Source organism: Engystomops pustulosus, chromosome 7, assembly GCF_040894005.1.
Source record: "Engystomops pustulosus chromosome 7, aEngPut4.maternal, whole genome shotgun sequence".
In the NCBI taxonomy this organism is placed as follows: domain Eukaryota; kingdom Metazoa; phylum Chordata; class Amphibia; order Anura; family Leptodactylidae; genus Engystomops; species Engystomops pustulosus.
Window position 1 is genome coordinate 183,529,754 of NC_092417.1, and position 13,394 is coordinate 183,543,147.

The 13,394-nt window shown below is 53.3% G+C and overlaps 1 protein-coding gene across 10 annotated transcripts in view; it reads right to left on the bottom strand.

Annotated features, from left to right (window-relative positions):
* PLEKHA7 (pleckstrin homology domain containing A7) overlaps positions 1 to 13,394 on the bottom strand; it is a 99,710-nt gene that overhangs the window by 30,185 nt on the left and 56,131 nt on the right. For 7 of the 10 annotated variants that reach the window (XM_072119166.1, XM_072119169.1, XM_072119162.1 and 4 more), the window contains 7 exons: positions 10,164 to 10,268; positions 10,014 to 10,086; positions 9,841 to 9,941; positions 9,132 to 9,298; positions 7,117 to 8,637; positions 6,222 to 6,705; positions 6,049 to 6,135 (listed from right to left, as the gene is read on the bottom strand). In XM_072119166.1, the coding sequence (XP_071975267.1) occupies positions 6,049 to 6,135; positions 6,222 to 6,705; positions 7,117 to 8,637; positions 9,132 to 9,298; positions 9,841 to 9,941; positions 10,014 to 10,086; positions 10,164 to 10,268 (2,538 nt within the window). The remainder of the gene's footprint in view (positions 1 to 6,048; positions 6,136 to 6,221; positions 6,706 to 7,116; positions 8,638 to 9,131; positions 9,299 to 9,840; positions 9,942 to 10,013; positions 10,087 to 10,163; positions 10,269 to 13,394) is intronic. The other 3 variants (XM_072119167.1, XM_072119172.1, XM_072119170.1) reach the window with 2 other exon arrangements.

The window sequence follows — 13,394 nt, forward strand, 5'->3', positions numbered from 1 at the left end:
CTACATCCTCTGGAGGCACCATGCTGGGGGCAGCAGTACACTACATCCTCTGGAGGCACCATGCTGGGGGCAGCAGGACACTATATGCTCTGGAGGCGCCATGCTGGGGGTAGCAGGACACTACATCCTCTGGAGGCACCATGCTGGGGGCAGCAGTACACTACATCCTCTGGAGGCACCATGCTGGGGGCAGCAGGACACTATATGCTCTGGAGGCACCATGCTGGGGGCAGCAGGACACTATATGCTCTGGAGGCGCCATGCTGGGGGCAGCAGGACACTATATCCTCTGGAGGCACCATGCTGGGGGCAGCAGTACACTACATCCTCTGGAGGCACCATGCTGGGGGCAGCAGTACACTACATCCTCTGGAGGCGCCATGCTGGGGGTAGCAGGATACTACATCCTCTGGAGGCGCCATGCTGGGGGTAGCAGGACACTACATCCTCTGGAGGCGCCATGCTGGGGGCAGCAGGACACTACATCCTCTGGAGGCGCCATGCTGGGGGCAGCAGGACACTACATCCTCTGGAGGCGCCATGCTGGGGATATACCAGGACACTACATCCTCTGGAGGCGCCATGCTGGGGGTAGCAGGACACTACATCCTCTGGAGGCGCCATGCTGGGGGTAGCAGGACACTATATCCTCTGGAGGCACCATGCTGGGGGCAGCAGGACACTACATCCTCTGGAGGCGCCATGCTGGGGGTAGCAGGACACTATATCCTCTGGAGGCACCATGCTGGGGGCAGCAGTACACTACATCCTCTGGAGGCGCCATGCTGGGGATATAGCAGGACACTACATCCTCTGGAGGCGCCATGCTGGGGATATAGCAGGACACTACATCCTCTGGAGGCACCATGCTGGGGGCAGCAGTACACTACATCCTCTGGAGGCACCATGCTGGGGGCAGCAGTACACTACATCCTCTGGAGGCGCCATGCTGGGGGTAGCAGGATACTACATCCTCTGGAGGCGCCATGCTGGGGGTAGCAGGACACTACATCCTCTGGAGGCGCCATGCTGGGGGCAGCAGGACACTACATCCTCTGGAGGCGCCATGCTGGGGGCAGCAGGACACTACATCCTCTGGAGGCGCCATGCTGGGGATATACCAGGACACTACATCCTCTGGAGGCGCCATGCTGGGGGCAGCAGGACACTACATCCTCTGGAGGCGCCATGCTGGGGGTAGCAGGACACTATATCCTCTGGAGGCGCCATGCTGGGGGTAGCAGGACACTATATCCTCTGGAGGTGCCATGCTGGGGATATAGCAGGATACTATATCCTCTGGAGGCGCCATGCTGGGGGTAGCAGGACACTATATCCTCTGGAGGCGCCATGCTGGGGGTAGCAGGACACTATATCCTCTGGAGGTGCCATGCTGGGGATATAGCAGGATACTATATCCTCTGGAGGCGCCATGCTGGGGGTAGCAGGACACTACATCCTCTGGAGGCGCCATGCTGGGGATATAGCAGGACACTACATCCTTTGGAGGCGCCATGCTGGGGGTAGCAGGACACTATATCCTCTGGAGGCGCCATGCTGGGGGTAGCAGGACACTACATCCTCTGGAGGCGCCATGCTGGGGATATAGCAGGACACTACATCCTCTGGAGGCGCCATGCTGGGGGCAGCAGGACACTACATCCTCTGGAGGCGCCATGCTGGGGATATAGCAGGACACTACATCCTCTGGAGGCGCCATGCTGGGGGTAGCAGGACACTATATCCTCTGGAGGCACCATGCTGGGGGCAGCAGGACACTACATCCTCTGGAGGCGCCATGCTGGGGGTAGCAGGACACTATATCCTCTGGAGGCACCATGCTGGGGATATAGCAGGACACTACATCCTCTGGAGGCGCCATGCTGGGGGTAGCAGGACACTATATCCTCTGGAGGTGCCATGCTGGGGATATAGCAGGATACTATATCCTCTGGAGGCGCCATGCTGGGGGTAGCAGGACACTACATCCTCTGGAGGCGCCATGCTGGGGATATAGCAGGACACTACATCCTCTGGAGGCGCCATGCTGGGGGTAGCAGGACACTATATCCTCTGGAGGCGCCATGCTGGGGGTAGCAGGACACTACATCCTCTGGAGGCGCCATGCTGGGGGTAGCAGGACACTATATCCTCTGGAGGCGCCATGCTGGGGGTAGCAGGACACTACATCCTCTGGAGGCGCCATGCTGGGGATATAGCAGGACACTACATCCTCTGGAGGCGTCATGCTGGGGGCAGCAGGACACTATATCCTCTGGAGGCGCCATGCTGGGGGTAGCAGGACACTACATCCTCTGGAGGCGCCATGCTGGGGATATAGCAGGACACTACATCCTCTGGAGGCGCCATGCTGGGGGCAGCAGGACACTACATCCTCTGGAGGCGCCATGCTGGGGATATAGCAGGACACTACATCCTCTGGAGGCGCCATGCTGGGGGCAGCAGGACACTACATCCTCTGGAGGCACCATGCTGGGGGAAGCAGGACACTACATCCTCTGGAGGCACCATGCTGGGGGAAGCAGGACACTGTATCCTCTGGAGGCGCCATGCTGGGGGAAGCAGGACACTATATTCTCTGGGGGCGCCATGCTGGGGGCAGCAGGACACTATATCCTCTGGAGGCGCCATGCTGGGGGAAGCAGGACACTATATCCTCTGGAGGCACCATCCTGGGGGAAGCAGGACACTATATCCTCTGGAGGCGCCATGCTGGGGGAAGCAGGACACTACATCCTCTGGAGGCGCCATGCTGGGGGTAGCAGGACACTATATCCTCTGGAGGTGCCATGCTGGGGATATAGCAGGATACTATATCCTCTGGAGGCGCCATGCTGGGGGTAGCAGGACACTACATCCTCTGGAGGCGCCATGCTGGGGATATACCAGGACACTACATCCTCTGGAGGCGCCATGCTGGGGGTAGCAGGACACTATATCCTCTGGAGGCGCCATGCTGGGGGTAGCAGGACACTACATCCTCTGGAGGCGCCATGCTGGGGATATAGCAGGACACTACATCCTCTGGAGGCGCCATGCTGGGGGCAGCAGGACACTACATCCTCTGGAGGCGCCATGCTGGGGATATAGCAGGACACTACATCCTCTGGAGGCGCCATGCTGGGGGCAGCAGGACACTACATCCTCTGGAGGCACCATGCTGGGGGAAGCAGGACACTACATCCTCTGGAGGCACCATGCTGGGGGAAGCAGGACACTGTATCCTCTGGAGGCGCCATGCTGGGGGAAGCAGGACACTATATTCTCTGGGGGCGCCATGCTGGGGGCAGCAGGACACTATATCCTCTGGAGGCGCCATGCTGGGGGAAGCAGGACACTATATCCTCTGGAGGCACCATGCTGGGGGAAGCAGGACACTATATCCTCTGGAGGCGCCATGCTGGGGGAAGCAGGACACTATATCCTCTGGAGGCACCATGCTGGGGGTAGCAGGACACTACATCCTCTGGAGGCGCCATGCTGGGGGTAGCAGGACACTATATCCTCTGGAGGCGCCATGCTGGGGGAAGCAGGACACTATATCCTCTGGAGGCACCATGCTGGGGGTAGCAGGACACTACATCCTCTGGAGGCGCCATGCTGGGGGTAGCATGACACTATATCCTCTGGAGGCGCCATGCTGGGGGCAGCAGGACACTGCATCCTCTGGAGGCGCCATGCTGGGGGTAGCAGAACACTATATCCTCTGGAGGCGCCATGCTGGGGGTAGCAGAACACTATATCCTCTGGAGGCGCCATGCTGGGGGTAGCAGAACACTATATCCTCTGGAGGCGCCATGCTGGGGGAAGCAGGACACTATATCCTCTGGAGGCACCATGCTGGGGGCAGCAGGACACTATATCCTCTGGAGGCGCCATGCTGGGGGCAGCAGGACACTACATCCTCTGGAGGCGCCATGCTGGGGGCAGCAGGACACTACATCCTCTGGCAGCAGAACACTATATCCTCTGGAGGCGCCATGCTGGGGCTAGCAGAACACTATATCCTCTGGAGGCGCCATGCTGGGGGTAGCAGAACACTATATCCTCTGGAGGCGCCATGCTGGGGGTAGCAGGATACTACATCCTCTGGAGGCGCCATGCTGGGGGCAGAAGGACACTATATCCTCTGGGGGCGCCATGCTGGGGGCAGAAGGACACTATATCCTCTGGAGGCGCCATGCTGGGGGCAGCAGGACACTACATCCTCTGGAGGTGCCATGCTGGGGGCAGCAGGACACTACATCCTCTGGAGGTGCCATGCTGGGGGTAGCAGGACACTACATCCTCTGGGGGCGTCATGCTGGGGGGAGCAGGACGCCACATCCTCTGGAGGCGCCATGCTGGGGGTAGCAGAACACTATATCCTCTGGAGGCGCCATGCTCGGGGTAGCAGGACACTATATCCTCCGAGGCGCCATGCTGGGGGTAGCAGGACACTACATCCTCTGGAGGCGTCATGCTGGGGATATAGCAGGACACTACATCCTCTGGAGGCGCCATGCTGGGGGCAGCAGGACACTACATCCTCTGGAGGCGCCATGCTGGGGATATAGCAGGACACTACATCCTCTGGAGGCGCCATGCTGGGGGTAGCAGGACACTATATCCTCTGGAGGCGTCATGCTGGGGATATAGCAGGACACTATATCCTCTGGAGGCGCCATGCTGGGGGTAGCAGGACACTACATCCTCTGGAGGCGTCATGCTGGGGATATAGCAGGACACTACATCCTCTGGAGGCGTCATGCTGGGGATATAGCAGGACACTATATCCTCTGGAGGCGCCATGCTGGGGTTAGCAGGACACTACATCCTCTGGAGGCACCATGCTGGGGGTAGCAGGACACTACATCCTCTGGAGGCACCATGCTGGGGGCAGCAGTACACTACATCCTCTGGAGGCGCCATGCTGGGGGCAGCAGGACACTACATCCTCTGGAGGCACCATGCTGGGGATATAGCAGGACACTATATCCTCCGAGGCGCCATGCTGGGGGTAGCAGGACACTACATCCTCTGGAGGCGCCATGCTGGGGGCAGCAGTACACTACATCCTCTGGAGGCGCCATGCTGGGGGCAGCAGGACACTATATCCTCTGGAGGCACCATGCTGGGGGCAGCAGTACACTACATCCTCTGGAGGCGCCATGCTGGGGGTAGCAGGATACTACATCCTCTGGAGGCGTCATGCTGGGGGCAGCAGGACACTATATCCTCTGGAGGCGCCATGCTGGGGGCAGCAGTACACTACATCCTCTGGAGGCGCCATGCTGGGGGCAGCAGGACACTGCATCCTCTGGAGGCGCCATGCTGGGGGCAGCAGGACACTACATCCTCTGGAGGCACCATGCTGGGGGCAGCAGGACACTACATCCTCTGGAGGCGTCATGCTGGGGGAAGCAGGACACTACATCCTCTGGAGGCGCCATGCTGGGGGCAGCAGGACACTATATCCTCTGGAGGCGCCATGCTGGGGATATAGCAGGACACTACATCCTCTGGAGGCGCCATGCTGGGGGCAGCAGGACACTGCATCCTCTGGAGGCGCCATGGTGGGGGTAGCAGGACACTACATCCTCTGGGGGCGCCATGCTGGGGGTAGCAGGACACTACATCCTCTGGAGGCGCCATGCTGGGGGCAGCAGGACACTATATCCTCTGGGGGCGCCATGCTGGGGGTAGCAGGACACTACATCCTCTGGAGGCACCATGCTGGGGGTAGCAGGACACTACATCCTCTGGGGGCGCCATGCTGGGGGTAGCAGGACTGGGGGACATATCACCTTACGCCATTGAGTAATTTCGGATTTGCCCATGGTCCCCGGCTGGCACACTAAGGGGGCACTGAGGCTGGATACACTGGGGGACCACAGGTCTCATTAGGACAATAGGCCGAAACCTTCCATAAAGGAGAGAGTTAACTCTTCGGGTACTGGAGGGATATCAGCATGTACTTTTTTTTTTTACACTTTTAGCTAAGAAACTACAAAATGGCAAAATAAGATGATGAGGAAAACTTCTTACCGACTGCCCATGTAAACTGGGGGCACTTACAGTGTGCGTCATGTATCCCATGGACGGCATGGACCGGCGATCCATGTGGGCCGAGGACTGAAAGGGAAAGACGACAAGTGAGAGACGTCTCCACCACAAGCCCAGCTGGACCGCACCTCATAGAGCCATCACTAGGTACTTACCTTCACAGCATGGACCCGTGACTTCTGAGGTGACCCCATGTAAGGGATGTCAGCGGAGCCCTCCTCGGGCCGCACCGTCAGCCTCTCTGATGGAGTGTGGGGTCTCCGGGGAGGGAAAACCTTTGAAGGGGCTGCTGGAGGGATGTCCGATGGTGAGGGAGGGACAGAGACAGAGCGCGGGACGTCTAGCAGGCTCTTGGCCCGGGCCCGATCTTCCAAGGTGCCCATGTAGATTTGTCCGGTCGGGCTGCCATGCTTGAACTGCTGCCGCTGCTGCCACTCGTACAGCTGCCACACGGTGCCCTCCTTGGTTGCTTTGCGCTCCTGGTTGGACATCTTCAGGTGACTGACCCGGTCCTGGGCGTATTTATAGTCACTGGGCAAGTTGCGACCAGGGGGAGGAGAAGCGCTGGAGGGGTGTCTGCTGGTCTTTGGTAAAGTCTGATATCTATCTGTAAGGATAAGGGGGTGCTCCGATCCAACACTAAAAAGAGGAGAACAACTATCAACGTCTCATCATATCTGTGAGGTCATCAGAAGGGGGCGGGGCTGTGACTACCTCTCACACAGGATATACAGGCAGGATATATCTAGTACAACGCCCTGGGTCTGGGTGATATTTGGTTGTGAGCTGCAGTCTGCTCCATGTATCTACTACCTGTCAGTGGGTGATAATGGGCGCAGTCACCTTCTCACTATTTGTAGATCACTTCTGTCTAATACGGGAATCAACCTGTACTATCGCAGTGTGACCTGCAGGTGGCAGCATTGTCATGAAAAATGACGATAACTATTTTACAAGACTTCTAGCAGTCAGGTGTCACAGCCCCCCAGGATCATCACATTGGGGTACACATATATATATATTATTACAATCGCCCCCTCATTTTCTTACCTTTTCCCTTCTCCCTTCTGAACCTTTACCCACTGCTCCACCGGGCCCATCATGCTCTTCCGTTGCACTTGTTTTTCAGGGTGTGCACTTGCGAGTGGGCGTCTGTTGTAGGTGTCGATCCCATTTTGCTCGAGGGGTCCGGTGCTCACTCTGAAGGAGGGTGGGAGGGTTCCGTTCCTTTCGATGATTTGGGGCTGAGAGATCTGTGTTCCTTGGGGTCTGTAGGACTTGGAAAAGTCTGTGAATGCGGAGGGCCGGCCATTGGACAGGAGAGAGGGGGTGAACTTTCCTCCGTTAGAATTGAGTGTGTTTTTGTGGGTGACGTAGCTCTCCTGATATCTTTCCTGGTAGCGCTCTCTCTCTAGCAGATCCTGCCCCATGCTGCGCTGGCGCTCGTTGCTTCCCACTTCTCGATATCGCTCCTTGTCCCCAGCAGTCACATCCCTGTAGCGCTCCTTGTCCCCAGCAGTCACATCCCTGTAGCGCTCCTTGTCCCCAGCAGTCACATCCCTGTAGCGCTCCTTGTCCCCAGCAGTCACATCCCTGTAGCGCTCCTTGTCCCCAGCAGTCACATCCCTGTAGCGCTCCTTGTCCCCAGCAGTCACATCCCTGTAGCGCTCCTTGTCCCCAGCAGTCACATCCCTGTAGCGCTCCTTGTCCCCAGCAGTCACATCCCTGTAGCGCTCCTTGTCCCCAGCAGTCACATCCCTGTAGCGCTCCTTGTCCCCAGCAGTCACATCCCTGTAGCGCTCCTTGTCCCCAGCAGTCACATCCCTGTAGCGCTCCTTGTCCCCAGCAGTCACATCCCTGTAGCGCTCCTTGTCCCCAGCAGTCACATCCCTGTAGCGCTCCTTGTCCCCAGCAGTCACATCCCTGTAGCGCTCCTTGTCCCCAGCAGTCACATCCCTGTAGCGCTCCTTGTCCCCAGCAGTCACATCCCTGTAGCGCTCCTTGTCCCCAGCAGTCACATCCCTGTAGCGCTCCTTGTCCCCAGCAGTCACATCCCTGTAGCGCTCCTTGTCCCCAGCAGTCACATCCCTGTAGCGCTCCTTGTCCCCAGCAGTCACATCCCTGTAGCGCTCCTTGTCCCCAGCAGTCACATCCCTGTAGCGCTCCTTGTCCCCAGCAGTCACATCCCTGTAGCGCTCCTTGTCCCCAGCAGTCACATCCCTGTAGCGCTCCTTGTCCCCAGCAGTCACATCCCTGTAGCGCTCCTTGTCCGCAGCAGTCACATCCCTGTAGCGCTCCTTGTCCCCAGCAGTCACATCCCTGTAGCGCTCCTTGTCCGCAGCAGTCACATCCCTGTAGCGCTCCTTATCTGCAGGGTCCTTGTAGCGCTCCTTATCTGCAGGGTCCTTGTAGCGCTCCTTATCTGCAGGGTCCTTGTAGCGCCCCCTGTCCCCCATGTCCTCCTCTGCAGAGTTTCGCCGCGGCTCGTCCAGTTTCTGGTACCCGCTCCTTGTCTGGATTCCTTGGATGTGGTTGTTGACTGGGGCTGGGAGCCACTCCATGTCCATCTCCCTGTAAGACACAGCAAGTAATGGAGAAGAGAGGAGACATGAGAGGCAGCGCTGGCCGAGGAGAAGGTTATGAGCGGCCGGTGACACCTCGCGAGCGCCGTTACTGCTGAGCTCAGGGCTTCAGCGCCCGGACAGACACAATCTATGATAACCGTCCCTGCGGGTGCAGAGGCGGCTGGATAGAGAGCGAGCGTCATTAACACTTGGCAGGATCCTCACACAGTCAATAACACGAGCCGCACAATGTCAATGGGACAATTAACCAGAGAAAATGAGGAAATCCAGGAGAAAGTCTCCAGACCGGTCAGCATGTAATAAGCAGCGCAGTGCGAGGACTGACACCGCAGTGTGAGATGTCAGCAATCAGTACAGCGCTGCATAGATCAGTGCACAAAGCAGGGGTGACAGCTCCTTATAGACCCCAGCACTCGCCCTCCTGTCTGTGAACACAACTGCTGTAAAGACTCAGGGTGTGTGGAAAGCTGGGTGACTTACCTCCTGCTGTCAGGGGGGTTCTGCACCAGAGCAGCTTGGTTCATCACACGGATCCAGCCGTTCATGTCCTCCTGGGTGTCAGCGCTGAAGTAGTAGGTCCTCATACTGGGGTGATCCTGGAAGGAGTCGGTCCGCTTGATGTACGCCCGCAGCCCAGTGTGAACAGCCTGCAACATAGAGATGCCAGCGGTCACCACAGCCCATAACTCTCATCATCACAACAATGTGAGGAGTGATGAATGAGCGGACGCTAACACAAAGTGACAGGCATTGAGCGGCTCCACTGGGATCAGCACTTCTGTGGGATCACTCCATGTATCGGCCGCGCCCCCACATTACACATGAGCCCCGCGCTGGGCACCACAGGTGTTATCACAGGATTTCCGGGGTGTGCCCCCCGCCCTGCAATGACTGGCGGAGGACCCCTAATATCCCGTTATGGCTGCACTGCCCCCGCCATGGAGTCATTCATGTGGAACAGATCTTCCGGCATAAGGAATGCGGGAGTTAATTAGTGATGAATGAAGTCATAACGAGCCTCGTGTGAATAACGAGCCTGGGACTGGACACTGGCCAGATCCGGGGACGTCACCGTATATGTCATAGATTACAATAGATCCACCCTACAATATGTAGAAAGCTGATTGGCTGCTACGGCCAGTGCCGTGGGGGCGGGGCTCTTTCTCCCGGGGCACTGTACAGACCTCACCTTAAAGGAGAACTTGCGGGTGATGCGATCCTCGGCTCCGGTGGGGGAGATGACGTAGCTGAGTAGGGGAATGCTGCCCAGGACGGCTTCTTCCCTGCTGTCTATATAGGAGGAGAGTATAGATTATATATGATGACTCTGCAGGTAGCGCCACCTCCTGGAGACCTCCTCACCTTTATAGTAGAAGAGACAATGATCAGAGAGCAGGAACCAGCGCCGCTTCCAAAGCTTCATCCCTGAACTGTCCTGTAGGGGGCACAATGACACTAAGCATATGGGTGAGAGCAGCCCCCACACACACGGCCCCCCAATGCTGCACCCACCTGTTTGCTGAGCCACCCCCGCGCCAGCACCGGCACGCTCGGGTTCCTCTTTATAGAGTGATCCCTCTTGCCGAAGCTGTAAACTTTCCCCACAGATTTAGACGTCTAAAAAGGGATCAGCAAGAATATGAAACACGCTAAATAATAACTACAAGAGGGGCACACACACATAATCACCAGGGGCTACTGGGGGGATAGCACCCAAAAACACAGCAAAGCATGGCCAAGTGAGCTCAGAGACAGGAGGAGGAGAGAACTGCCCGTACAGCTCAGAGACAGGAGGAGGAGAGAATGCCTGTACAGCTCAGAGACAGGAGGAGGAGAGAACTGCCTGTACAGCTCAGAGACAGGAAGAGGAGAGAACTGCCTGTACAGCTCAGAGACAGGAGGAGGAGAGAACTGCCTGTAGAGCTCAGAGACAGGAGGAAAGGGCTGCCTGTAGTGCTCATAGACAGGAGGAGGAGAGAACTGCCCGTACAGCTCAGAGACAGGAGGAGGAGAGAACTGCCCGTACAGCTCAGAGACAGGAGGAGGAGAGAACTGCCTGTAGAGCTCAGAGACAGGAGGAAAGGACTGCCTGTAGTGCTCATAGACAGGAGGAGGAGAGAACTGCCCGTAGAGCTCAGAGACAGGAGGAAAGGACTGCCTGTAGTGCTCATAGACAGGAGGAGGAGAGAACTGCCTGTAGTGCTCATAGACAGGAGGAGGAGAGAACTGCCTGTAGAGCTCAGAGACAGGAGGAGGAGAGAACTGCCCGTACAGCTCAGAGACAGGAGGAGGAGAGAACTGCCTGTAGAGCTCAGAGACAGGATGAGGAAAGAACTGCCCATAGAGCTCAGAGACAGGATGAGGAGAGAACTGCCTGTAGAGCTCAGAGACAGGATGAGGAAAGAACTGCCCGTAGAGCTCAGAGACAGGATGAGGAGAGAACTGCCTGTAGAGCTCAGATACCTGAGGTGAGGACAACTGTTTGCAGAGCTTAGAGGCCTGAGGGGAAGAGACCTGCCTGTAGAGTATATACAGCCTCTAATATTTCATATATCTGTATGTACTGTATATATTACCTCACAGATCCCTACACACTACATATAATACCTCATATATCTCTGTATACTGTATACATTACCTCACAGATCCCTACACACTACATATAATACCTCATATATCTCTGTATACTGTATACATTACCTCACAGATCCCTACACACAACATATAATACCTCATATATCTCTGTATACTGTATACATTACCTCACAGATCCCTACACACAACATATAATACCTCATATATCTCTGTATACTGTATACATTACCTCATAGATCCCTATACACAACATACAATACTTCATATATCTCTGTATACTGCATACATTACCTCATAGATCCCTATACACAACATACAATACCTCATATATCTCTGTATACTACACATATTACCTCATAGATCCCTATACACAACATACAATACTTCATATATCTCTGTATACTACACTTATTACCTCATATATCTCTATATACTGCACATATTACCTCATATATCTCTATATAAAGCCTCTAATACCTCATATATCTCTATATACTGCACATATTATCTCATAGATCTCTATATACAGCCTCTAATACCTCATATATCTCTATATACTACACATATTACCTCATATAGCTCTATATACTACACATATTACCTCATATATATCTATATACTGCACATATTATCTCATATATCTCTATATAAAGCCTCTAATACCTCATATATCTCTATATACTGCACATATTATCTCATAGATCTCTATATAAAGCCTCTAATACCTCATATATCTCTATATACTACACATATTACCTCATATATCTCTATATACTGCACATATTACCTCATTGATCTCTATATGCAGGCTCTAATACCTCATATATCTCTATATACTGCACATATTACCTTACAGATCTCTATATAAAGCCTCTAATACCTCATATATCTCTATATACTGCACATATTACCTCATTGATCTCTATATACAGCCTCTAATACCTCATATATCTCTATATACTGCACATATTACCTCATAGATCTCTAAATAAAGCCTCTAATACCTTATATATCTCTATATACTACACATATTACCTCATATATCTCTATATACTGCACATATTATCTCATAGATCTCTATATAAAGCCTCTAATACCTCATATATCTCTATATACTACACATATTACCTCATATATCTCTATATACTGCACATATTACCTCATTGATCTCTATATGCAGGCTCTAATACCTCATATATCTCTATATACTGCACATATTACCTTACAGATCTCTATATAAAGCCTCTAATACCTCATATATCTCTATATACTGCACATATTACCTCATTGATCTCTATATACAGCCTCTAATACCTCATATATCTCTATATACTGCACATATTACCTCATAGATCTCTAAATAAAGCCTCTAATACCTTATATATCTCTATATACTACACATATTACCTCATATATCTCTATATACTGCACATATTATCTCATAGATCTCTATATAAAGCCTCTAATACCTCATATATCTCTATATACTACACATATTACCTCATATATCTCTATATACTGCACATATTACCTCATTGATCTCTATATGCAGGCTCTAATACCTCATATATCTCTATATACTGCACATATTACCTTACAGATCTCTATATAAAGCCTCTAATACCTCATATATCTCTATATACTGCACATATTACCTCATTGATCTCTATATACAGCCTCTAATACCTCATATATCTCTATATACTGCACATATTACCTCATAGATCTCTAAATAAAGCCTCTAATACCTCATAGATCTCTATATAAAGCCTCTAATACCTCATATATCTCTATATACTGCATACAATACCTCATAGATCTCTATATACTGCACATATTACCTAATAGATCTCTATATACAGGCTCTAATACCTTATATATCTCTATATACTGCACATATTGCCTTATAGATCTCTATATACAGCCTCTAATACCTCATATATCTCTATATACTGCACATATTACCTCATAGATGTCTATATACAGCCTCTAATACCTCATATATCTCTATATACTGCACATATTACCTCATAGATCTCTATATAATACCTCATATATCTCTGTATACTGTACATATTACCTCATAGATCTCTATATAAAGCCTCTAATACCTCATATATCTCTATATACTGCACATATTACCTCATA